Raw genomic sequence first — 27,497 nt, 5'->3', positions numbered from 1 at the left:
TAATATAATTTAGTAACAATATAATCATAGGTAGGTTGAAATGAGGAAATCACATGAAGCTGTAGGAGACGTTCAGGCAAGTATCACTGCATGTAGCCTTGCGATTCCTCCACTGCAAGCACTGAGCGCTAGTTACCTCTACATACAATTCATTCAAGAGAGTGCATGTACTCGTCGTGCACAGAGTGCTGCCAGTTTGTTATCTCGGGTTCGGCCTTCGCTTGGAAATTGCAGTCGTAAAATCCACTTGAATATTTCATGCAAACAACGCACTTGTCTCTGGTGTGCTTAAAGTTCAAGTTGCAGTGGTGTGTGTGTGTGTGTGTGTGTGTGTGTGTGTGTGTGTGTGTGTGTGTGTGTGTGTGTGTGCGTGCGTGTGTGCGTGCGTGCGTGCGTGCATGTACGTGTGTGTGTGTGTGTGTGCGTGCGTGTATGCGCATGCGCGAGTGTGTGGTGGCTTTTAAAGACACATAACACTGTGGATGTCACCCACTGGACATCTGCTTACTTGACCAGTAACTCAAGCCAGATAATCTGAAGTCGCAGTGAGGGAAAGTCTCCTAAACTTTCCAAAAGCTTGTCTGTTACTGGACTAAAGGTCCCTCAGAGGAGGGGACGAGGGGAGAAACGGCGGTCTCACATCTCCTTGAAAACAAAGTGTTTTGTTTTGAGAATAACAGAGAGAGAGAGAGAGAGAGAGAGAGAGAGAGACATAGAGACATAGAGAGAGACAGACAGACAGACAGACAGAGAGACAGAGACAGAGAGAGAGAGACAGACAGACAGAGACAGAGACAGGGGTATAGGCTATATTATACAGCAGCCATTTTGAAGAGAAGTTTCATGGGTCTCTTCTCACTTCTTTCAGAGGTGTTACTAATGATACTAATGAAGGCTCTGTTCCATTCTGGTCAAACAGAGTCAGGGTGCTGATATTGAGGGCTAGTCCCAGTTGTCCTACGCCCAGTTGTCCTACGTCCCAGTTGTCCTACTGTGTCCCAGTTGTCCTACTGTAGCCTGGCTGTATGGGCTAGTCCGCGAACAGACTCTAAAGCAAGCGATCTTCATCCCATTCATGCGTTTATCGTGCGCTTGCCCAGGCCGTAAGGGTAATAAATATAACGATTGCATTCACCACGGCTTCGTAACTCGCGCCGGCCCTGGCCCGCTCTTCGCGGGCACTCGCGCCTGCAGCGCTCGGGCGCTGTACGAATGCTGAGGTGGTGGGGGTAGGCTACATGTAGCTACTGGCTACAGTAGGACAACTGGGACACAGTAGGACAACTGGGACGTAGGACAACTGGGCGTAGGACAACTGGGATTTTCCCGATATTGAGCATGTTGGCTCACTGGAAACACTCTGCTACACCGGTGGGTCCCAAAGTGTGGTCCAGGGTAACTTGGGGGTTCCAAATTACCCCTTAAAAGGTGTGTAACTCTGAGAGCATACAAGGAACCAAATGGACCTGTAAAGGTTGTATGCTCTCAGAGTTATGGGAGTCCTTGAAATAAAAAAATAAAAGGTTTGAGAACCACTGTGCCACATGAAATGGAAAGGAGCCTTCATTAGTATCATTGGTAACACCTTTGAAGGAAGTGAGAAGAGACCCAGCTTCTCTCCAACATGGCTGCTGCGCATATAGCATATATATAGTTACAGAGACAAGGGTATAGATAGGAGTTAGAGAGAGAGAGAGAGAGAGAGAGAGAGAGAGAGAGAGAGAGAGAGAGAGAGAGATAGAGAGATAGAGAGATAGAGAGAGGGAAGGTGGGGGGTGGGGGGGGATTGAGGACCAGGGAGGCAGGCAAGGCATGCATGGCAAGGTGTAACTGGATTAGGCCTGCTCCTCATGGGAAGGCAAGGAAGGGGAGGGTTTAACAAGTGGGGAGACGTGAGGAGGAACTGCAAAGCATGCCATGTTAGATGGGTACAGTAGTAGAGGATCTGCAGAGGATCAGTCAGGAGTAAGAAGGAAGGGGAGGGAGGGAGCTTATAGTTAGTCAGTTGAGGTTCACTCAGTTAGCTCTGCAGATTGGGATGTACTGTATGTGAGGGAATTGAGAGGGGAAGGAGACCACTGGCCATGTGTTGAATCCATCTACTGTAACCATCAACATACCTGCCAACTCCACCTTCTCTCCATCCCTCCCTGTCCGCCCAGGTTGTGTCTTTCATTCCCCCCATCTAGGCGCTTTCCAGACAGACTCCGTGCTTGTCCAATCTCACACCGTACTGCCCTTTGATTGGCCTGCGTGGTCAGTGTCAGCCAGGGCGGAACAGCACATAATCAACGTTGGATACACTTAACAGAACTCTCGCACAGCACTTTGGGAAACAAGCGCCTCTTTTTTTCCCCCTGCCTTCTTCTTTTGGAGCAACGAGACCACGAAGTAAACATGAAAACTACCATGCTGTTTCAATGTTTACAAGCGGGGTGAGAACATTCAGTTGATGGAAACTAAAGCTGGGTGCGCTGCGTTCTCTCAAAACTCAAAACGCTTTCTCTGCCCCTGAGAGTTCATTCAACTTTGGAAACTGTGCTAGAATGGAAAGCAACACCTTTACTCACTTGTTCACCCTGCTAGCGTAGCAATGTGGAATGCTTACTCATCACATGTACTTTGCAATACAAATCACGCAGTGCTGGATAGTAAAAAATAAATAAACACACCCGAGTCAACAGCAAATATGACACATTATAATTACAGTATGCTAACAATTTTGTGCGGGTAGGAATGACTTGACATTTCTCCCTTACTCACATACCCAGTGACAGTTGGTGTTGGCATGAATATGAATCACAGACGAAATGCTGTCCTCACTTGTGGAGCAAAATGAATCAACTAGAAACAACAAAAGTCTGTTGGAAACCATTCCCGACGTTGTTCAATCAATTCTGTGAAGGGGAGACACATAATGGGATGGTAATGTGTGTGAGCACAGAGAACAGAGAAGCTTTCACTTGACAAATCTTTTCCAGTATGGACGCTAAGGAGACTCAGCGTGCCATGGATCTATAATAATTGCATGAGGAAACGGGACAACGGAGGAAAAAAAGAGGAAAAAAAAGAGAAATTGCCCTCTGGCACAGTCGTGAAGGTGACTTGAAGGAGCTGCTCCATTTTAGCACAGGCTGACTGCTCCTTCTCTCCTCTCCTCTACTCCTGCTCCACCCCTCAACCACGTGCCACAAAACAGTTAAGAAAGAGACGCTTGCTTCAAAGTGCTGCTTCACCTCCCGCACCCTAACGCTTGGATTGATTGTGGTCTGGTGACTGACGACCTCTCATGGTTTGGGTTTCGCTAAAGGGGGATGTACTGTACCTAGTCCTCCTTTGGCAGACTGAGTTTGGAAGGGAGCGTATAGTGTTTTATTAATTGTTTTTTGTTTTGCATAAGGGCATTCTCCCACTAGCATCCACCCCTCCCTCACCCCAAACCCACTTAGGGCAGCAGTGGCGCCAGCTCGTTGCAGAATGATAGGTTGGTTTTTTCCACGGCTAGCGAACGAGGACTCACATGGTATCCCTATGGAGCAGCATAGTGGGGAAATAGAAAGTACAACAAAACATTATACACACACAGGCACGCACACAGGCACGCACACTCACACTCACTCACTCACACACACACACACACACACACACACACACACACACACACACACACACACACACACACACACACACACAGACACACAAACTCATGTTCATGCACGCCCTCACATACCGGTAGACACATGGGACACACATAAACACTCACCCAAACACACATAGAGTATACATTTTATTTTGGAACTGAAAACCAAAGGTCTGGCTAACAACATGCACTGCAACTTGACTATATTCTCCCAGTGGCCATTTTACTCTCAAGGTTTTTTTTGGGGGGGGGGGGGGGGGGGGGGGGGGGTTTGGAAACCCCGCCCAAAATGGCTGTCATGTGAACATAGTCAATTAGCAGTGTTTGGCACAGAGTGTATGCGTATGTGTGTTTTGCGTCGCGAGCAAACCACAAATCGATCTACCTTGACCCCATAGAGAGTCTGGGTTTGTCACGTCATCATCTACTCCAGTCCTCTCTCCATAAATAGACTACCTGTCGTAAGGACTCTGGGAATGCACTTCCATGACTCTAGAATGATCGGAACTCCCTCAGGCTTTTAACAACACACCCAGATAAATAGGCCATTGCAAATTCTAGCAGCATTCTCTAATGTCTTTTTCAGCAGAATGCTGTGATGTTTATACGCAGTAAAATCCTCATCGAGAGTATACAAAATGGAAGCAGAGTTCATACCGGTTCCATGGATGGACTGGATAAATTAACACTGAGGATTTTGCTGCATATCCAAGATTATATCTATCTGAGATAGAGAGAGAGGGAGACAGGGAGAGTGAGAGACGGAGCAAGAGAGAGAGGGAGAGACGGAGCGAGAGAGAGAGAGTGAGAGAGAGGGAGAGAGAGATTTTCTGTCCTAATCTGAAACACAAGAGAGCTCTGTCAGCAGGATCAGACACAGGTGTCCTCAACAAGACAGACACAACTTAATGATTGATTCTTATCCTGTCCCAGCACAGAGTGCAGTGCTGAACATGTGCCAGCAGCATTTGGTGACACCGGACACTGGTCACACCTCAGTGTCCTGCTGCTGCTGTGCGAGTGGAGTGGATGGCACAGGTCAGCTGCAGTTTATCACAGCTGTAGGGTGTGGTTCAGAGTCAGACCCACCAGCCTAGAGAGAGTGTGTGTGTATTTGTGTTGGGGGAGGGCAGGAGGGTCCAGGGCTTGGCGTGCCGTGCGAGAGGTGGTTAGTGAAGGTGTTCGGGAGGGAGGTTGTAAGGAGGAGCAGGAGGGGGAGGGACCTTGTTAGAGCAGGCAAAATGACCTGTAGGGGGACAGGTACACAGGTACACTGAGAGGCCGACCGACCGACCGACCGACCGACCGACCGACCGACTGACCGAACGACCGACCGACCGACTGACCGACCGACCGACCGACCGACTGACCGGCCGGCCGTCCGACCCTAGCTGCCTGCCTGCCTGACTAACTAGCTGGAAGACTGACTGACTGACTAACTGGCTGGCTGGCTGGCTGGCTGACAGGCTAGCTGACTGACTGACTGACTGACTGACTGACTGACTGACTGACTGACCGGTTGACCGGTTGACCGGTTGACAGACAGGTTGACAGACCGGTTGACTGACCGGTTGACTGGCTGACTGGCCGACCAACTGACAGACCCTAGCTGCCTGCCTGACTGACTGGCTAGCTGACAGACTGACTGACTGACTGGCTAGCTGACAGACTGACTGACTGACTGACTGACTGACTGACTGACTGACTGACTGACTGACAGCAAAGCCTCCTGTGAATTGATATGTGAATTATACAGCGCAGCATATATCTCAGTGAGTTCCTTCCACACTCCACCCACAGCCCCCGCTCTTGTTCCTCCTTCCACTTTGAGTAAAGAAAACGACTTTAAAACATCAAAGCTGGCATTAATGTCTCATTACCCTATGTAAATGCAAAACGAGCATAAAAAAATTGTACTCTTCATTTCTTTCTTTTTTCCCCCCTTTCCTGCCTCCCTTCATTTTCCACGAGAATTCCCGCTGCCCCCTCGAGATGACGCCTGATGCACGGTTTTGGGGTAGAAAACGGGTTGGGGGATCCTTGGGGCTGCTCTGCATTACCAAAACAAACCATTCAGCAAACAAACAATTAGACACTCATGAATAATGGACCAGACTGCTAAAATAACATAGAAATGAGGAGTCTGGCGTGATTGCTGAGCTAATGAAACCGAAGGCCATCTTTTCATTATCATAAAGGAAAATGACAACTCAGGTAGCGCGGAGTGTAGGTGTACAGTACTGTGTGTGTGTGAGCGCTTGCGCGCGCGTGTGTGTGTGTGTTTGCTAGGGATGGTACGATAAGCGATATTATCGTATATCGTGATAAAAAACACTCACGATAATCGTATCGTGGTGATATCGTCCTCCGTCATGCACTGGGTTCAATTCACCTTTTATTTGCTGAGTGCATATCCGGTACCACTTAAACCCTCTAGAATTGGTAAAAGGTACTTATAATATACGTACTTGATACAGTCTTTTTTTCACTCTCTATCAAATGTCTTTGCCAAAAAATTGCCGATCTACAAGCTCACAACGCGTCGCAGTTTTTGGCAAATGTTCCGCCCCAGGATAATGGATTTTTAATTATCGCGATAATATTGTAAATCGCGATTTCTTTTGTCACGATAATCGTGATAAGAAATGTTTATATCCCATCCCTAGTGTGTGCATGTGTGTGTAAGCCTATGTCTGTGGCTGTGCGTGTGTGCGTACGTGTGAGCGTAAACTGTGCTGTACTGTATGTGTGCACGTGACTCAGCCTGTCAACCTCCCACATTAGTGGACCACGGGGATGAACGACGGGAACACAAGGGAACATCATGAAGGACAAGGCGTGGGACTGAGACAAAAGAGAGAGGAGAAGAAATCAAATAAAAAGAACCGTGTGGTTCTGCACGGCAGCACGCTCACTTTCTTTCATTTAATCTCCCCTTTCATTTCTCTCTCTCAAGTCCCCCAACATCTATTCTTTTCTTCATCTAACCCATGGGTCTTCAACAGGGGGTCCGGGACCCCTAGGGGGTCCTCAGAGTTACTACAGGGGGTCCTCCAAATCTTTGAGTGATAGAATTTCTTTTCTCCTTTTTTTATATTAACCACTTGAACCCTAGAGTCCATATTCTGAGAACTTTAGCCAAAAATAGCCGATCTACAAGCTTGTAGAGAGAGGGAGCTTTGGTGTAGAGGGGAAAAAGAGCAGACTAAGTACAGGAAAGGTCAAGTTTATTAAGTATCGACGGTTCAAGTGGTAAACATCTGAAAACACAAATTGACATGAATCCAAAATACACTGACGATTGTGCCGTCAAACAATGAAACTATATGGAATCTATGAGAAGGTTGTGGGGGGTCCCCGCTTCATCTCTGTCTCGTCTCAACTAAGGGGTCCTTGGCCTTGGAAAAACGTTGAAGACCCCTGATCTAACCCCCCCCCCCCCCCCTCCCCCGGGCCCCGTAGCATTTACCTCTCACAGACGCGGACGGTCCACGCGGCGATGATCCAGGAGGATATGCTGAACACCAGCAGGACGGTCCCGGGGCAGATGGTCATGAGGGTCTTCATGACGAAGCGCGTGTTGAAGTTGATCTTGTTGAGGGCGCCGATGCTGCGCGACGAGGCGTCCGTGAACAGCTTGCTGTGCAGCAGCATGACGCGGCCGATCAGGTAGAGTCGCAGGAACATGGGGATGGAGAGGATGATGTCCACGTCGGCGTCGGCCACCGACGGCGTGTAGGTGAAGGCCAGCCGCGCCGTCCAGGTGAACACGTACTGGCCCGGGATGGGGTGGATGGCGCACACCAGCAGCTCCAGCACGATGAAGAAGATACGCTCATATGTCATGGCTATCCTCCAGTCGTCCGCTCCGTTGTCCACCATGAATAGCTGGGAAGGGGGGATGATGAAGTTTGTTACAAGTTTAGTGATTGTTTCTGACGTGACTGTAGGACATGGGTCTATCAACAGGGGGTTCGGGAGCCCTATAGGAGGTCCTCAGAGTTACTACTGTTATAGAATTTTATGAAATGTAATCTTTGTTTCTTCTTGAAGGTAGTCAGAAGGTCATGTAATTTAGTTTAGTCATGTCAGGGTGTTTATTCCTAGGTTTGAGAACAACTGTTGTGTGAGTCACTCTTTCACCTGTTACCAGAATGTCATGATCTGTCTAAAGTATTCCTGACTGAAAGCCTTAAAAGGATGTTTGTTAACTTGACTCTTTTTTATTTTAAGTCCCCTCTGAAGTGTATAAAGAGGGCGTGTATAACCTGTGCTCGGGAGTGGAGAGTTGCTATGCCCATTGAGTGTAGTTGCTGTCTGCTCAGGAGCTCCTTTGATGAATAAATATTGATTGTGTTTGAACACTGCTCGAACCTTTCTTTTCTCAAGTATATTTTTATGCAATAATCATAGAAATCCATAACAGCTGGCGACCACGAAGGGACTCTGTCTTCTGTCCGTCCACATCGACGGACCTTCCCGGATCTTGCTGCAGCTACCAGGCAAATACATCAGCTCCAAACGGTTGACGTGCCGTCCGTGGGACGTCCGGGTGTCGGATGGGCAGAGAACAGGGTTCAATAAGGTACGAGAGTGTTTCAAATACAATCTGTTGCATGAACAAATTTTGCATGTTTTAGAGGATATAAGGATTCTGTTTGGAAAAAAACAGTACCTGTGCAATCCAGGGTGCTATTTCATTATAGCTTCACGGGGAGGACCGTGGTAGATGAATAAGACCTTGCATGATAAGGTTTTACCCGTGGAATTCGGGGGAAAAGCTATTTAATACATAGCTTCACGTGATCGTGGGACCGGTGGTTATCGACGGGGAAATTGGCTGTCGGAAATAATCATTCTGGGTTATTATTTAAATGTGTAAAAACGTATAAACTTAAAAAAGGGACCACAGGGAGCTGTTCAAGTTATTCTCCTGGGTGCGAATCTGTGAACACACATGAGAATTGTGAACAGCTACGAGGGTTTTGTGACATGGTATTAAATGTGATATTGTTATAAGGTGTGACTGATCAGAAGGGTCACATAGTACAGTATATAAACCTTTTAAAGGGGAAAAGAAATATCTAAAACAAGGTGTGAACAGACTCATTAGGTTTGTAAAGGATGACGTATGTTTGAGAAACGCATGGAATGAGTGAAGTCATCCTAGGATATCAGTGTGTAGTACGGTATCATTTTATGTAACCAAGGACGGTTTGCCAAAGTGTCTGTTGACTCAACTCTGCTCTGATTCTTCTTTTCTTTCTCTTGTTTGTTTTTCTGAGTCTTTCCAGAGCAATGGGGAATGGAGAGAGTGGCTATTCCAGGCTAAGGGCACTCTCAGGGCCAATAGAGTTCATGGTGGAGAGATGGGGAGATGAAATATTAGAGCCAATCATGTTATGGCATAAACTTACTCAGGAAAAGTTCCCGCTTGCGGGAACATTTAGCTCCTCAAAATTAAGAGCATGTAGGGATGCTCTTGAGCAATATGACAGAAAAGCAGGGAAAAAAGCAAAAGAACTCAATTGGGATTTGTTCAGAAAATGGGAAAGAGAAGCAGAATATAGAGATGAAAAACAGGCTAAAGCCCTTTTAAATAAAGAAGAGGGTGGGGATGAGAAAAGGCATAAAAGATTGAAAAAGTATAGGCAAGAGATGCTCCAGCCACCTCCATATCGCACCCAGCTGAACCCCCCATTGGGCCCACCAGTGCAGCAACCCAACCCGGCAGATCCACACGCCCCAGCGCAGCCAGCACCTGTTCCCGGCTTTCAGCAAGCAGCCCCTCCACCGGCAGCGGCTCCTGCCAATGGAATGCACGACCTACCTCCAAACCCAGCGGGGGAGCTCTACGCAGCAGCTGCCCAGATAGCTCAGCAGGCAGCCACCCACGGAATCGCGGAGAAGGGGGACAAGGACAACATGGACCTGGCCACTGCTGGACTGGAAAGACTGAATATAGCTCCAACAAAAGGAGGGGGGAGTTCTGAGCGGATTGGTATGGTGACACGAAGCATGATGTCGCAAATGCCATTGATACCATATCCAAACCCTCACCCTCCTCCTCCGGCTGACGCCCAGCCGGACGTTATAAATGCTTACACCCCAATTGTCACAGTCCAGCGAAACTGGACCCCCGATGAACTAAATGACATTATCAAAGACCTACCAAATCCTAAGGTAGACGTTGCAAAATGGTGTAAGGCCATTGAGGAATTGATCCTCATGTATGGCCCATCAGGACAAGAATTAGAGACTCTTTTTCGGAAAGTTTTTGGACTAAGATGGCAGCGACTGAAGGATCCGTTCGATGCAGATGGAGCAAGAAATGACATTCTTACTGGACAATTGCAGAATCAAGGTGGTCTTTTTGACAGAGTAAGGGCTGCCTTCCCAGTCCGTACTGACTGGCCCAGGATACACAATACCAAACAACGACTAGATGAGTCCTGTGATGAGTACAGATCAAGGATGGAAGAAATCTTTCAAAAATGTTGTGGTGTGGCACAAGACAATGTGGCGTACAATGACTTATTGAAAACAGCCATGATAAATAATCTGACTCCGGCTGTCCACGACCGGGTTATGATTTCCTGTGTGGGCTGGGAGACTCAGCCCTTGGATGTGGCATGGTCACATGCACAACACGCAGAAAGGCAGCTGCTGTCGCAAATCAACGAGAAGAAAAAGAAACTGGAGACAGCCCAGTTAATGTTCTACGAGAATAGGGGCCAGGCGCCAAGAAAAGAACAACAAATGACAGATGCGACGCCAAGGTGGCCTCAGGAGAAGAGAGAGAGGGGGTGCCCCTGCCGGGAGACATTTGTGGACTCTGTCAGAAGACAGGCCACTGGAGACGGCAATGTCCCATGAACGCTAAGAAAAGAAGGACAGATGGCCAACAGGTCAGGCAGGGCAACAACCGACACCAGGGCCGGGGACAGTGGGGGTGGCAGGGAGGACAGCCGGCCACCTGGGGGTATCCATCACCCCCTGGCCCTTGCTATCCGACAGGACAGTGGATCTGGACCGGCTCCTCCCCTCACCTGGCAGCCCAAGCAGGCCCGCAGGACACCAACCGAGCCCGGCAGCAGGCCCTCCCATGGCAGTATGGACCCGCTGCAGACGTGACGGTGTCCAACCCGGGTCAGCTATGAGATAGGGAGGTGGCTGTGCAAGGGGTAAGACTAGTGACAGAGCAGGAAGTAAAGGTACGTGCTGGTCAATTTATGCAGGTCTCAGTCTCCCCTGATGAAGCCCCAGTGTTGGATCTGCTCGTGAATGGTGAGAACATAAAATTCCTTGTTGATACAGGCGCTAGTCTGTCAGTTATTAGACGGGAAGAGATCCCAGACGCTCCATTATCTAATAAGTCTATTAACACGATTGGAGCGTCTGGTGAGCCCTGTTTAGAGCCAGTGACGTGCCCGTTAGCAGTGGCGCATGGTGACATAAAGGTAGAACATACATTTTTGTCATCAACAGTGTGCCCCGTTAATTTAATGGGACGCGACTTGCTGTGTCGATTTGGTGTTAAATTGGACTGTTCCAGCGATGGCATTTTTATGTCATGTCCTACGCTGGGCCTTTACAATTTATCTGTCAGTAAGGGGGAACCAACAAACTATTACTATAATTGGGACCTTTCTGACAGAAACTTATCTGAGAAGTTACATAAAATGATACCAGATGATTTCACCAAGTCAGCATTGCTACGTTGTACTGCACATTTTTCACCATTCACAAGAGATCTGACCTATGAAAACTTTTGGTTTAAAATCAAAAATGAGGACGAAATAAATTTAAGTAATATGTACTTTAATGACCAGTTTAGTGCCATTACTTTAAATTTAACTGAAGAGCAAACATTGTATCACACTTTGACAGGCACAGACGCACACATCCCCCTAGGAAAGAAACTAGGTGATTGGTGTGATATAGGCCCCTGGTTAAAAACAGTGTTACAGGCTGTTGATTGGCAGCAGGGTGGTTCAGGGAACTGGTATTCACCCAGCATGAAAACATACTGTACTCCACTAAATGTCAATTGCATGATGACAAGAACGTCAACTAGCTCTAACTCAAAACAGGATTGGGAAACATTAATGGTACTAGATACCTCAGAAATTTCACCCTTGCTTGCACAAGTACCAGAGTGTTTGTGGGCAAAAGACAAATATGACATAGGGCAGATAAAAAATGCCAAGCCTATTGGGGTTGAGGGTAAATCGACGTTCAGACCCAACAGGGCCCAATACCCTCTGAGTAAAGATGCAGAAGAGGGGATATCAAAGGTACATGCATCTCTAGTGGCAAAAGGGGCTATTGTCGAATGCCCTAACTCACCCTGTAATTCACCCATCTTGCCTATTAGGAAGGCAAATGGAGCCTGGAGATTTGTGCAGGATTTGCGGCAAATCAATCAGGCAGTGTATACGCCTACCCCTGTAGTTCCTAATATTGTAACCATTATGTCGCAGGTACCGGCAGACTCTTGCTACTATAGTGTTACGGACTTGTCCAACGCATATTTCAGTTTGGCTGTCGACGTGGACAGTCAATTTTGGTTTGCGTTCACTTTCAAAGGGAAAAAATGGACTTGGACTGTTTTACCCCAAGGGTATGCAGCAAGTCCAACGCTGTTCACAGCAGCGTTAGCGACAAATCTGGAGTCTTTTGTGCCGCCCGAAGGCAGCGTTTTAATCTCCTACATTGATGATTTATTATTATGCAGTAAATCAAAAGAAGCATGTGAAAAAGATACTATAGCCTTGTTACAATTCCTAGCTGAGAATGGCCACAAAGTGTCAAAAGAAAAATTGCAATTTGTGAAACAAGAGGTAAAATACCTAGGCCATGTTATTACTCCTGAGGGACGGAGGTTGGGAAAAGAGAGGATAAGTGCTATTTTGGCCATGCCACGTGCAAGCACAAAGGAGCAACTAATGTCCCTATTAGGTATTGCAGGTTATTGTAGGCCATGGATCCCAGACTATGCAGAAATTGTGGAGCCTTTATCTGACCTGATCTATGGAGGGAAAAAATTAGCCATGTCTGACAAAATTGAATGGACAACAGAAGCATTAGGTGCCCTGACCACACTCAAACAAGCCTTAACAGGATCCCCATGTCTGGGTCTACCTAACCACGAGAAACCTTTCAATTTATTTGTTGCAGAAAAGAATGGCTTCATGTCTGCAGTATTAACCCAGAGGCACGGTGACAAACAGAGGCCTGTGGGTTATTACTCCAAACGCTTGGACAATGTGGCCAGGGGGCTTTTGCCATGTCTCAGGGCTGTCGAAGCAGCCACAGCAGCGGTATTAGCAACAGCTGACATAGTAGCAATGCATCCATTGACTGTTCAGGTACCACATGCAGTCCATGCATTGATTACGCAGGCACGTACTGCACATTTGACACCTGCACGCCTTCTACACTATCAAAATGTGTTACTAACCATGGCTCATGTTACTTTGAAGAGATGTACGGTTCTTAATCCTGCTAACCTTCTCCCTACAGAAGATGACGGGGATCCGCATTCTTGCATGGAGCTATTAGATGTTATGTCTAAACCAAGACTAGATCTAACTGACATTGAAGTACCTAACTCAGACTTAATTCTCTATGTAGACGGCTCAGCTCAGAGGAGTAAAGATACCGGGGAGCCACTAGTGGCATATGCTGTCTGTTCTGACACTTCTATCTTTGAAAGTGCGAGGTTACCAGCACACCTGTCAAGTCAGGCAGCCGAATTGTTTGCATTAACTAGAGCTTGTATTCTGGCAGAGGGGAAGACAGTGACCATTTATACAGATAGTAAATATGGCTTCAGCGTTTGCCATGATTTCTATGCGATCTGGAAACATAGGGGATTCCTTACATCAACTGGAAAGCCAATAGCCCACCATGTGTTGGTAAAGAATTTGTTGGCAGCTATTATGTTACCAAAAACAATAGCTGTCTGCAAATGCCAGGCTCACACTAATGCTCTGGACCCCATATCACAAGGGAATGCATTCGCAGATAGGACTGCAAAGAATACTGCTGTCTCACCCTTCTCCCCAGTTTTACAGATGACGGTGCTCCCGGCACAAGTTAATCCTTTCTCTATTGACGACATTTCTTTGTTACAGACAGGAGCTGACGCACGGGAGAAGAAGCTGTGGGAAAAAAAGTGTACATTGGACGCCACCAGGAACATATGGGTTAACTCATCTGGCCTACCTGTTATGCCAAGATCAGTTTTCCCATATTTAGCCAAAATCTCACATGGACAAGACCACGCTTCCAAATCAAAAATGATTGAGTTGGTAAACAAATATTGGTTTGCCCCAGGATTTACTACTTATGCCGACCAATTTTGTTCAAAATGTGTAATTTGCATGACACACAATATTGGACGAGGCTTAGTTGTGCCAATGTCAGCACAACCAAAACCAGACGGGCCTTTTGAGTATCTCATGGCCGATTTCATCACTTTGAACCCATGCCAAAACTACAGACATGCTCTAGTAATTGTAGACATGTGGTCTAGATGGGTGGAATGTTACCCATGTCGGGACGAATCTGCTAAAACGGTAGCGGATGTCCTATTACGTCATATTTTTCCACGATGGGGGCTCTGTAGTAAATTGGGGTCGGATAACGGCTCGGGCTTTGTGAACAAAGTTATTCAAAGTCTTTCTCAAAACCTACAATTTGATCTAAAAAGGCATTGTGCTTATCATCCTGAGTCTGCAGCGCCAGTAGAGAGGGCAAACCAATCTTTGAAAGGCAAATTAACTAAATTGCAAGCTGAAACCAAACTCTCCTGGATCCAAGTCCTCCCACTGGCTCTCATGTATATGAGAGGCAGGACTAATGCAACATTAGGTCTGTCCCCTTATGAGATTTTAATGGGGCGTCCAATGAGAATGACAAATATGCCATTCCCACAGAATAAGATGACGTTAATGAATATTGATGACGATATGATTAAATATTGTATTGCACTCAACTCTGTGCTTAAGTCTATTTATCCGAAGGTGAAAGCAGCGCTTCCAGATCCTAAAGCCGGCCAACTACACGACTTAGAGCCAGGAGATTGGGTGGTGATCAAGGATCTAAGACGCCAGCATTGGTATCAACCCAGGTGGCTAGGGCCCTTCCAAGTTCTTCTCATCACGCCCACCGCGGTTAAAGTCACCGGCAGGGAAACCTGGGTTCATGCGTCGCACTGCCGAAGGTTCGGCCAGCGTTCACGTACGTCCACTGTCCCACACTGAAGGTATGAAGATGCAGGTGCCCACAGGTTCGACGTGGGGCCCAAGGATTCCCTGGGCCATGATGGCGTTGGGTGTAGCCCTGTACCTATCAGTGTGGACGTGGACGACAGGGAGGAGAGAATGGTACCAGAAGGAGTACACAGAGTACCAGAAGGAATGGTACCAAATGCACACACAAAAAGAATCGTTGCATACATTACATAGAAGAGACCTCCATCATCCAAACTTGGCCATGTCAATGACACTCAGTTTTGCAGTGCAGATGAACTACTCGAATTGTTGGATATGTCAGCACCTGCCTCATAGCGCAACGGCCCCAATATGGATGGCCCTTCCACTGACAGCAAAAGAATGGCGTTTCTATGACTGGCAAGGTTTAAGAGAGAACAATGTTTTGTGGGATTCTGAATGCCATGATCCTCCTGGGAGTCATTACAGGGGGGTAGGGGATTTTATCACTGCTAATCCATGGACCCAGTACAAGAAGATCTTGGATATTATAGAGATTGGGGTAAACAGGCTTGTAGAAGTTGGGAAACACAGACTTAATAAGACTATGATTCACAGGGTGGGAATGTTAAACCAAACAAACATAGCAACTAATGAGTTTGTATTCAAAGTTGAAACAATCCATGTCCAGACAAATTGTACATTTGCTGAAAAAACGAAATGTATGCGAGGGAAGTCCAGTGTCAGCCTAAACTGTTATTCTGAAATTTTCTATTTCTCTGTCTCAAGTGAATTCAAAATGAATAGAATAAAATGCAATGATGTCTCTAACTGCCAAGACCAAGCACAGACTAAAGTAACTTTCCGGTCCTCAGACATGGGTAAAGCTATGCCAATAGTAGAAGAGGGAAATATCAAATATTGTTTCACTGGAACTCTGATCCAGGGAAAGAAATATGTAGACATAGGAGAAAGTCCTTGTGACAAAGAAACCATAATGCTAACCAACCTTACTAGGCCTTCATATCTTCCTGAAACTGTCTATGCAGTGTGTGGAGGGAAAGCGTACACGCACCTCCCAGCCAATAGCCATGGTACATGTTATTTGGCCCATGTCATTCCAATGATTAGAAGGGTGAATAGTTCTGAAATTCAAGAGGCCTACTCTGAACACAGGAGGAAAACTAGTCGTAAAAAACGGACATTAACTTGGTGGCAAAAAGTTCTCGGGGTGATAATACCAAATTATGGAGTCTATAATACACAGAGCGAACTGGAAGCCTTGTCTACTGTCCTGGAAAAACACATGAATGTCTCAGACGCAGCTATTGAAGCTTTGGCCACTGAAGTTAACGAAATCAAGGCCATTACTTTGCAAAATAGAATGGTTTTAGATATCATGTTAGCCAATAAGGGGGGGGCCTGTTCTGTTATCAAGACAGAATGTTGTTCTTTCGTGTCAGATCCCACTAAAGCAATCACTAAACTCCATGAGGACACCCAACTCGGGGTAAAAGAGCTAAAAAAAAACCATGGGGGGATGTTTTGGGGTCTATTTGAAGACTGGTTTGGAGGTATCGGGAACACACTGACACGTACACTGATTCTGATTGTCATCACTGTGATCATACTACTCTTAGTTTTTGTTTGCCTATCTGCATGCATTAAAGCGGTAATGTCAAGAATTGTCGGGTCCACCTCTGAAGTAATAATCCAACCAGGAAGATCACAGTGGTCACCGCCATTCAACAACAGTGACATTGTTTAGACGATGTGGATTTGGGCTTATGGGTAGATGGGTGATGGGTCCTTTAGAAATAGTGACATTGCTTAGACTATGGGTGTGGGCTTATGAGTAGATGTGAGGTGTCCTTTAGGAATGGTTTTCTTATATTTGAAATTTATACCCATAAGGTATAAAAAAATGTGTGATGTGCTCTTTAGAGATGTTTTACTATATTCTATCTAGACGTGGGTTTTTTATTTGTTATTTTGAGTTCTATCCCCCTTTAACGTCAATATAACTATCTGAATTACAGGCCAAACTAAGGTGGTCGCTAAAGAAAGAGAAAAAAAAATAAAAATAAAATAAACTCTAGGGCCGTCTAGGAATTTTTACCTTAAAGAGTTAATATAAAAGAGATAAATATATTAAATAAGGTTTTCGCCTAGACCTGTTTTCAGATACGTAAAAGACGGAAAAACAAATGTCATTACATTTACTATTAATGACCATATTCTATGATCAAAAGGGAGGGATGTTATAGAATTTTATGAAATGTAATCTTTGTTTCTTCTTGAAGGTAGTCAGAAGGTCATGTAATTTAGTTTAGTCATGTCAGGGTGTTTATTCCTAGGTTTGAGAACAACTGTTGTGTGAGTCACTCTTTCACCTGTTACCAGAATGTCATGATCTGTCTAAAGTATTCCTGACTGAAAGCCTTAAAAGGATGTTTGTTAACTTGACTCTTTTTTATTTTAAGTCCCCTCTGAAGTGTATAAAGAGGGCGTGTATAACCTGTGCTCGGGAGTGGAGAGTTGCTATGCCCATTGAGTGTAGTTGCTGTCTGCTCAGGAGCTCCTTTGATGAATAAATATTGATTGTGTTTGAACACTGCTCGAACCTTTCTTTTCTCAAGTATATTTTTATGCAATAATCATAGAAATCCATAACACTACAGGGGGTCCTCCAAATTTTTGTGTGATAGAAAGAAAAATAAATCTCCTTTTTAGCCAGATTCTTAACCAGATCTTGAGAACTTTAGCCAAAAATAGCAGATCTATAAGCTCACAACGCCTCGCGGCAAAGAGGTTTGATGTAGAGGGGAGAAGTATTGATCGATAGTATTTCAAGTGGTTAAATATCTGAAAACACAAATCGACATGAATCCAAAATACACTAATGATTGTGCTGTCAAACAATTAAACTATATGGAATCTCTGAGCAGGTTTTGGGGTCCCTCCCTGCTTCATCTCTCTCTCAACTAAGGGGTCCTTGGCCTGAAAACATTTGAAAACCCCTGTTGTAGGATGTTCCTACAATTGGTTGACCTGTTCAGCTTTACAACGTTAACAATGTTTCCTGCTGGTTCTAGCACATGATGCCGATCTAGCACATGATTGTGAGCTTTGTGAGCTCTTTTTGAGTAGCCTAAATATAAAATAGGGCTAAATTGTTTAATATAAAAAGCAAAACCACAAAGTGACGTAGTGGAGGGTAATATTTGCCTATGAGATATATAGTGGTATAAAGTATCAATCATTTTAAAATGACCTAAAATAACTTAATTGTGACTGTAGGTTGCGGTTTACTGTCAGAACCGGCACATCTTGTCCGTATAATACGTGTAACACCTGACACTGTGGTTCCCCTGACACATCACTGTGACATCACAGGTGACATCACAGGTGACATCACAGTGATGTCAGATACTCAGAGCAGGGATAACGTCTGACACTGTGGTTCCCCTGACACATCACTGTGACATCACAGGTGACGTCACAGTGATGTCAGATACTCAAGAGCAGGGATCTCCATTAGGGCGAGGTCGCTTGTCGCCCCTGAGGCGTCTTACTAGTAACACTACGTGAGTAAATGTACTTAGTTACTTTCCACTACTGCAAATGTGTTGATAAGGGGCATCATCTAATTAGATGGCAATCAAACTCGGTTACACTGCATGCTATTCTGTGGCCCTATTCCACCAAATCACAATGTCATCATCAGCATCACTACGATGGACACAGCAGAGGACAACATAGTGAAAATGTGTGAGCATGCTTGCGTGCACGTGTGAGCATGCATGTCTGCGTGTCAGTGTATTTTATTTTTACAGCAACAGACTCACCTGGATTTCCCGGGCATGGTACATTATTATAAGACCAAGCAATATAACAGTGGAAAGGCTGATAAGGCATTTCAGTGCAAATGAGTACGAAGATTCCTGTGTTGAGAGACAAAGACAGAAAAGAACAGTTTACAAATACAGCAGTTCAACAGAACATCAAATTTCTTTTCATATCAAGGACCCCCAAATTAATATGTACATACATGATCCCCATCCAAAAATATGTTGTGCCAGGGACCCCCCAATACAACATTTGTGTTAAAAAATATTCCAAATGTTTCAACTGTTTTCAAGTGAACTTGTAGATCACTTTTACATTATTACAGTCTGATCAACTGAGTCTGTGTGGCTGCATCACAGTGATGAGTCGTTTTCGACCTCAGAATGCAGCAATGCAGAGCAGACACATCCCATCACCATGATCCGGTGATTCCGCCATTGTAGTCTGCAGCTAAGCAACCAGGTGATATGAGGTAGCCGGGGGGGAGGGAAAAAAAGGAAAAAAGGATTTAGGCGAGAGCAGAGCGTTACGCCTGAGATATACTTGCGTGCCGGTGTCTCGCACAAGAAAATCCACACGCTCACAACGACAGCGCCGTGCTGTGACGGCGTTGCAGGGCCGTCATTTGGGGTCCCGGGGGATGGCAATTGCCGCCCATCTCTAGCCTTCCAATTTAAGCTACAATTCAATTTGTTTCTGTCGGGCAGAAATCTTGTATCTCCATATGTTTTTTTTTTACATTTTAGTCCTATACTTGATCGTACTACAACTTGACACAAAAGCATAGGTAGCAGATCTACGAGCTCAAAACTCATCTGCTACTTTTGCAATTTTTTATTTGAATCCTGAAAAGTAACCGTTTTGGACAGAGGTTCCACTCAACATAGACATGTTATTGTCTCCACCAGCCGAAGGCATGGGGGAGAGTATGTTTTCCCCTCCGTCCGTCCGTGTGTCCGTCCGTCCGTGCGTCCGTCCGTGCGTCCGTCCGTGCGTCCTCGCAGTTTGTGTGCAGCTAATCTCAGTCGCCGTTGGCCCGGTCGCTGCCAAAGTGAGCACAAACATTCCCTCTAGAACCTCTGCCCTAAATTTTTCAAATGGGCCTTTTCTAGCGCCACCTAGTGGCCGATGTTTGCAAAACACATTTCTGTGCACTACTCTTACAGATTTTGTCCAAAAATCCTACAAATCGGTAGGCAGTATCTCAACAGTCATGTGATCGACACGGATCTGTCCGATTTTGCATATTCCATCCTGATTGGCTAAGATTGGCTTCCAAAGTTTGTAGGATTGAGCCGTTTTGGACAAAATGCCTCAAATCACAAACGCAAAGTGCAATTATCATGAAATCGCGCACACACGTTCCCACTAGGCCGAGGAAGAAATACCACTTAAATCTTTTTTAATCAGCCTCATGGTGGTGCTATAACAGGCCGATTTGTGGTTTTACCTATAACTCCACCGATCAGTTTCAAACTTTGTAAGTGCACTCCCTAGAGGCTAAGGATAAACCTTTACCCTGCATTTTTCACATCAGCCTTTTATAGCGCCACCTTTGGGCCGACTTATGTAAAACACATTTTTGGATATTACTCCTTGAGATTTTATCCAAAAATCACGCAAATCGGTACACAGTATCTCTATAGTCATGTGATCAAGTCCGATCCGTCTGTATTTCATATTCCATCCTGATTGGCTAATATTGGCTTCCAAAGCTTGCAGGATTGCTCCGTTTTTGAACAAAATGCCTCAAATCATCAACACAGCTTGCGATTACCGTGAAATTTGCCACACATATTCCCACTAGGTCAAGGAACAAATGCTACCTTTTTAACATTGTCCTGTTATAGCGCCACCAGCAGGTAGACTTTAGCAAAACACATTTTTGTAACACAATGCTTGAAATCATGCATGCAGCGTCCGATTGCCATGAAAGATCTAAGGTGAAGAACATATGCCACCCTTTTTACATTGGCCTATTATACAGTAGCACCACCAGGACGCACGGCCTGGTGGAGACCTGTGCTCGGAAGAGCACTGCTTCTAGTTTTATGCATATTTTCTCCAACTCTGAACTTTTATGAATCTGACTTAAGGTCAGAGTGCATCTCAATCCATGCCCATCCATCTACATACAGTAGGGTAAGAGCTTTATTGCCTGCAACCATACATTCACCACTTTAAACAAAAAAACAACAACAGATCTACAAGCACACAACCTTGTGAATATCTTTGCTATTTATGAAATAGGGTTAAATGGTTTTTGCCACCCTCTAATTTCCAATGGAATTACACATTTGACACATTCTCACATAGATGAATCATGTGTTGATTTGTAAACAAGAACATGATTGGTGATAACCTGGGACCATGCTATATGTTTGCACAAGGGATGCATGTGTGAGTTAGGATTAGACTACAGACTATACAACATTATATATACATACATCAATAAAAGGTACTGGAAACTGGTACAAAGTCTGACATGTCTTTTAAATGTTAACACAAATGTACATCTGTGTTAAATGTTAAAATGTTATGTGTTGCTCGCCTTCTGTCAGCCAGTGCAGGACACAGAATAGACAATGTTTTTCTGGGTAGATAATGCCAGCAGCGTCACACTGGAGCAGTACACTTGTGATACTGTTATTGAATATAAAGACATATATAAACAAGACAATGTACTTGACACTTTTTATCTACTGTTTCCACCTGGAAATACTGCCATACCTGTTTGTTTACAAACCTTCTGATTAGGTCTATTATGGAAGGGCATGAAGGCTTGGGACCAACTAATCTAAAGTTTTATGGGTTCCCAGATTGGGGAGCAGCCAACATGCAGACTGATAAGGTGGCTCCCCACCAAACCCACATCGGTGGCGCTAAGTGTTGGAAAGCGTCTATTGCCGAAAAGCTGCTGTTGAATGGCCGGTGGGTACACTGTCTGCACTCAGAAACATTGCCATTCAGAAGATTGACTTCCATTATTCTAAATGATAGTTAGATATAGATAGATAGTTACCTACTCCTCCCGCGAGGGAAATTCGGGTATCGCAGCCCAACCCAGCTGCTTTTTTTTCAGCTTAACCGAGCTGAACCCAGTGCAGCCCACAAGGAGCGCGAGGGGGGGAGCTGTGATAGCTGGAGCGGGGAATCGAACCTGCGACCTCTGGGGTCTCCGGAGTCCTAGGTATGGACACTAACCACTCAGCCATCACTGCTCTAAATGGAGGTGCCACCTAATGCTAACCTGGTGAAATGCTAACATGGTGAAATGTTAACCTACCGACACTGGTGAATGCTAACCTGGTGAATGCTCAGTCCCTGTTTCTAAGTGGGGGTGTTTCTGAATGGGGATGTTTCTAAGTGGGGGTGTTTCTGAATGGGGATGTTTCTAAGTGGGGGTGTTTCTGAATGGGGATGTTTCTAAGTGGGGGTGTTTCTGAATGGGGATGTTTCTAAGTGGGGGTGTTTCTGAATGAAGGTCTGCCCCCACTGTGGGGCGTCAGGTCGAAAGTAGGGATGGGACGATATGAGCATTTCATGTCACGATTATTGCGTTTTACAATATTATCGGGATAATCAAAATACCCCCAACATCCGTTATCCGTTATACAAAAATTTACATGAATCCAAAATACACTGACGATTGTGCTGTCAAACAATTAAACTATATCGATGGCCAAAATGCAAAACCTCCTACAGTATCTGCAATCATAATTTTTGGATTTCACTAGAAACTAGAAGCAGTGCTCTTCCAAGCACAGGTCTCCACCAGGTCCTGGTGGCGCTAAATGTGAAAAGGGTGGCATGTCTTCTTTGGACTTTAACGGCAATGTGACGCTGCATGCATGATTTGAGGCATTTTGTTCCAAAAATTAGTTTGGCAAAAGTCAACCTGCTTGTGGCGCTATAACAGGCCAATGTGATAAGGGAGGCATTTGTTCCTTGACGTAGTGAGAATGTACATGCAGAATTTCTCTGTAATCACAAGCTGCGTTCACAATTTAAGTCATTTTGTTAAAAATGGACCAATCCTGCAAACTTTGGAAGCCAATGTTAGCCAATTAGGATGTAATATGAAATATCGGAGAGATCCGTCTTGATCACATGATTATAAAGATACTGTGTACTGATTTGCATGATTTTTGGATAAAAGCTCAAGGAATAATAGGAAAAGGCATAATACAGTATGAAAAATGCAGGGCAAAGGTTTAGGGAGTGCACATACAAAGTTGTACACTGATCGGTGGAGTTATAGGTAAAAACACGAATCGGCCTGTTATAGCGCCACCATGAGGCTGATTTTCTTTTTTTTAAGTGGCATTTATTCCCCGGCCTATTGGGAATGTGCATGCACAATTTCACCAAAATCGCACACTGTGTTCATGATTTCATGCATTTTATTCAAAACGGACCAATCCTGCAAACTTTGGAAGCCCGGTTTAGCCAATCAGGATGGAATATGGAAAATCGGACAGATCCATGTTGATCACATTACTGTAGCGATACTGTCTACTGATTTGCGTAATTTTTTGACGGCGCTAGAGATTAGCTGGTAACAGATGGACGGACGCACGGACACACACAGACACACAGACACACGGACGGACGGAGGCGAAAACAGTCTCTCACATGCCTTTCGGCTGGTGGAGACAATGAGGGCAACAGGCTATGCTGCACATGGTCAGTCTGTCTGCAAGATCGTTCTGCCCCTCATTTTGTAAAGAAAATGTCATGTGAATAGAACCCCGATTTTGTTCAGTGGCTAAATGTTGTGGCAAAATGTTGAAGCTCAAAACCCTACTTTCTGCATTGCCTTGCTGATTGCTAATGATTGGTGTCAGGTGGTGAAACTTGTACCACACCAGGGGCTGGATTTAGGCCGGCTTTACACTGCAGTCAAATCCAGCCCAAATCCGATTTGGGCTGGATCTTTAGGCCTGACTTTTCACACTGCATTTGCAAGTGACACAGATCTGATCTGTGCGTTCTGACTGATTTTAACAGCGTCAGCCCAAAGCTGCCCTGCGTCTACATATCTGCTTTGGTTACCGTGGTAACGACGTCGGCGCCATGACGTCACGTCAAAACGTTCATGCTAGTTGATCACGTGTTCAGGAAATGCGACATAACAGACAAGCGACGACAACAAAAACGTTTTCTCTCCTTTTCTTCACTCTTGTGTTTCGCTCTTCTCTCTGGTTGTATCTATTTAGCTCACGTGTTTTCTCTCTCCTCTCTTGTTTTTCTCATGTGCTCAGCGCGCTGTAATATGCGCTGTAATCAAATAGTAAATAATTGCGCTCTGTAATGACGTCGGCGCTCCGCGCTCGAGTTGCGCAGCAAGTGACGCTTGGCCACTTTGATGTGACTTGCATGTGACCTGCATATAACCCAATGGGGTGGATGTGGTTTCTGCTTCAGTCAGATGTCCTCAGATCCGATATGGATCGGATTTGAAACCACCTCTGGATGTGGTTTTTCAAAATCGGATTTCATGTGACCTGCATGTGACATGTTTGGAATAGACTATTTAAAAAAAATCGGATTCCACTTTTGAAGTGACTCAGATCTGATTCAGGCTAGATTTCAGTGGCAGTGTAAAGCCGGCCTAGACTGCAGCCAAATCCAGCCTGAATCAGATCTGTGTCACATCCAGATTGGAATCTGATTGGTTCCATATGACCATGTGACCATTTAAACCAATCAGATTCCAATCTGGATGTGGCTCAGATCTGATTCAGGCTGGATTTGGCTGCGGTCTAAATCCAGCCCAAGAGGGTGAGTTGATAAAAAATGTTAATGGTAATACTTGTAACAGACCTGTCTTGATCTCAACAGGAGCATAATTAAGTGCTGTAAAAAGTGTTATTTAACAAAAAAACTATTTCTATTTCTAGGTAAAAACCTCTTATCTGCATGTTGTCGACTGCAGATAGGAGGTTTTTACCTAGAAATAGTAGAAATAGTAGATGCAATAAATGATAAAAACTATTCCCATCCCTATAGTCAAAAGTTGTAGGGATTAGGGAGGTGTTGAATAGTAGTGGGCTGCCGCAGAGGAGGTAGATATCTCTGTTTGGCTGCTAGGAGCCTTTCTATAATGCAATACAGAGGTAGTGCTCGCGGTAAATGCATGTGCCGCTTGCTGCAGGCACGCAGTGTTTATTGTTTGAATTATCATACAAAAGACATGATACACCAAAATATTCTAAATAGAGATAACCTTGTGCCCCTGCCTTAAGCACCCTGCACTGCATATTTAACTTGATAATTTCTAAAATGATTTAAGCATGCACGCACATGTTATGTGCTTGTTGTTGAAAAAAGACATCAAGCCATAGGCTATTTCTAGCACCATAGTAGCCGTCTGTCAATGTCGGCTCTCAGGTGCATTCAGCAACTTTTTTTTCTCACATCTTCCAACCAACTGATCTCCCGACTTCATTCAACTGCCAGTCTGTAGTAGTCTGTAGTAGTCTGTTTGGTGGGGAGCCACCTATAGAGAGACCACTCCACCGACCAACAGATTCATGGACACAGCAAAACATCCCCTCTGAAATAACTACAATAGCATGAGGTTTGTAACGTGGGCTTACATTCTCAACCTTTTTAACTTCGGACTTGGGGTGTCATCAATATGTGTACCTATGACACAGTGCTTTAATAAAAAAGATTTGAAAAGAACCTTTTTAACTTCAAGGACCTGAATTTGATATGCATTAGGCCACGGACCCCCAAGATGTCCATCTCGTGACTTGGTAAGAAACATTGAAACTCTGATCTGACATCTATTCTTGTGCAATATGTTCTCTATTTACTTGAACATGTAATAATGGTGAAGATTGGTGAATGGTGAGGATTAATTATCAACCCCCTGGGACCCCTCTCGGGCTCTCAATGACCCCTGGACGCTACATTGAGAACCACTGGCATACATACAACCAATGCATGTGGCGATTGCACGCACCCACGCACCCACTATTACGCCACTTATGATTAGCTTCAAGCCTCTAAGAGCTACACACAAACAACAGCAAAGAGAATACCGTTGTTGCTTTAACAACAATACAGCTGCAGGTCCGGGGTTGGAGGTGCAGCTGGAGATTATCTATGTGCTCCGTTCCAAAGCGTCTAAACTACCAATTAATCAACCCTACCACTAAGAGGGGGGATTTCCATTTAATGGTAGGCACAGAAAAAGCCAAGGCTAGCATTAGCAGGAGGTGACTACAGTGCTCCGTGCCTGTGATGAATAGCCCCCCCGGATGCAAGCGGATGCACCGTTGTGTGTGTGTGTTTATGTGCGTGTTTGTGAGTGCGCACTTGCGTTTGTGTATGTGTGTGTATATATTGGGGCCATAGATCTTGGGAATGAGGACCTGTACTACTGGAGTCACCCCCCACCGCCGCCCCTCTGTTGGTAAAATGCCATTTGATAAATCAATTTAACGGCTGCCGAGTAAAAACACAGCTCTACAGTAGGCTAATGACAGGAAGGGCTGCTATTATGATCGTGACACCCGACGACAAACGACAAAAGCAACGCCGAGGAATCATCTCTCATAATCGTTGCTGTGATATGGCAGTAAGAGCTGCCAACTATACTTTATCCACTGCATGTCTAGTACTGTACAGCATTGGTTCTCATCCTTTTCAGGCCACGGCCCCCAGAATAACCATATTTTAACTGGGGACCTTGACGAGCACTAAGAGTTGAGGCATTATACATTTTGTATAGCACGGTTCTATTGTGAAAATGGCCGATCAACATGCTCACAACGCCTTGCGTTGCGAGGCTGCCTCTAATATTTGACAATTTGGTCAATGTTTAATTTGTCATTTTATAGGTATTAAAAAGTCCTTAACTTGTCACTTTATAAATGTGCATATACTCTCTATACACTTAAACTTTATGTTGGTTTGCTTACTGTTGAGTGAGAAAACAACGTTGCACATTAAGTTAATCATCTGGGGACCCCCCAAAATAATTTCCTGACCCACAGGTTGAGAACCACTGCTGTAGGTGAGAGAGGGGACTGCAGACGTAGTAGTCGTTCTGCTGACCAGCGTCACAGAGACCAACGGACAGACAGACATACAGGACGGACGGACATACATATAGACGGATGGACAGACAGTCTGACACTCGGACTGATACACTGTAAAAAGAAATAGTCCAAATTAACCAATGTATTTTTAGCAATCAACTAGATTGCTTTGCCCCTCAGGTCCGCAGAACCCTCTGAAGACACTCTAATGTCTGAGATTGGTTTGAGAAGTCCCCGGTGAAATAACATTGAGTAAACCAATTAATCCACCTGCCAGGGGTTCAAGGATTTTCCAGTCCCAGCGAATGCACACTCTTAACGTGTCTCCCGCCTTCGGGGCTCAGAGATACGTCGCTGCGTGGCGGCACATCTAGAGCGCCACGTGACGCACAAGATTCCTCACATACGAGATTGAAAACAGACTGTCGCCGTTGCCCCAGCAGCTGTCTTTATGTGAGAGTGTTGAGCCACTTGTGGATGGGAGGTCATTTCTATTTCGGCAGGGGTTAGTTTGATGCATGGACTCGCTCTGCCTTGTTAACAGCTCCTCGTGGACAAAACCTATTTAATGTCCTAAAATCCTTTACAATCCCATTAATCATGTGTGCTTTAGGACCACATATGGAAACAAGCACTCTGTGCTTTTTGTGTTATCCTTTTAGCATTATTGTATAATAACTGTGCCTCAGTACTTCTCTGCAAACTTTTAATAGAGTATTCAATCAATCAATCAAT

General features: G+C 45.1%; 1 protein-coding gene across 1 annotated transcript in view; it reads right to left on the bottom strand.

The window, feature by feature from the left end:
- Nucleotides 1-27,497, bottom strand: part of LOC308285486 (small conductance calcium-activated potassium channel protein 2-like) — a gene marked incomplete at its 5' end in the record, with an annotated part of 86,857 nt that overhangs the window by 19,079 nt on the left and 40,281 nt on the right. The window contains 2 exons of the mRNA XM_080726255.1: nucleotides 7,110-7,528; nucleotides 18,708-18,803. Of these exons, the coding sequence (XP_080582381.1) occupies nucleotides 7,110-7,528; nucleotides 18,708-18,803 (515 nt within the window). The remainder of the gene's footprint in view (nucleotides 1-7,109; nucleotides 7,529-18,707; nucleotides 18,804-27,497) is intronic.

This window comes from Nannobrachium achirus (genome assembly GCF_963921795.1).
Source record: "Nannobrachium achirus genome assembly, chromosome: 5".
Classification (NCBI taxonomy): domain Eukaryota; kingdom Metazoa; phylum Chordata; class Actinopteri; order Myctophiformes; family Myctophidae; genus Nannobrachium; species Nannobrachium achirus.
Note: the sequence above shows the minus strand (reverse complement) of the source record. Positions and strands in the feature narration are given on the sequence as shown.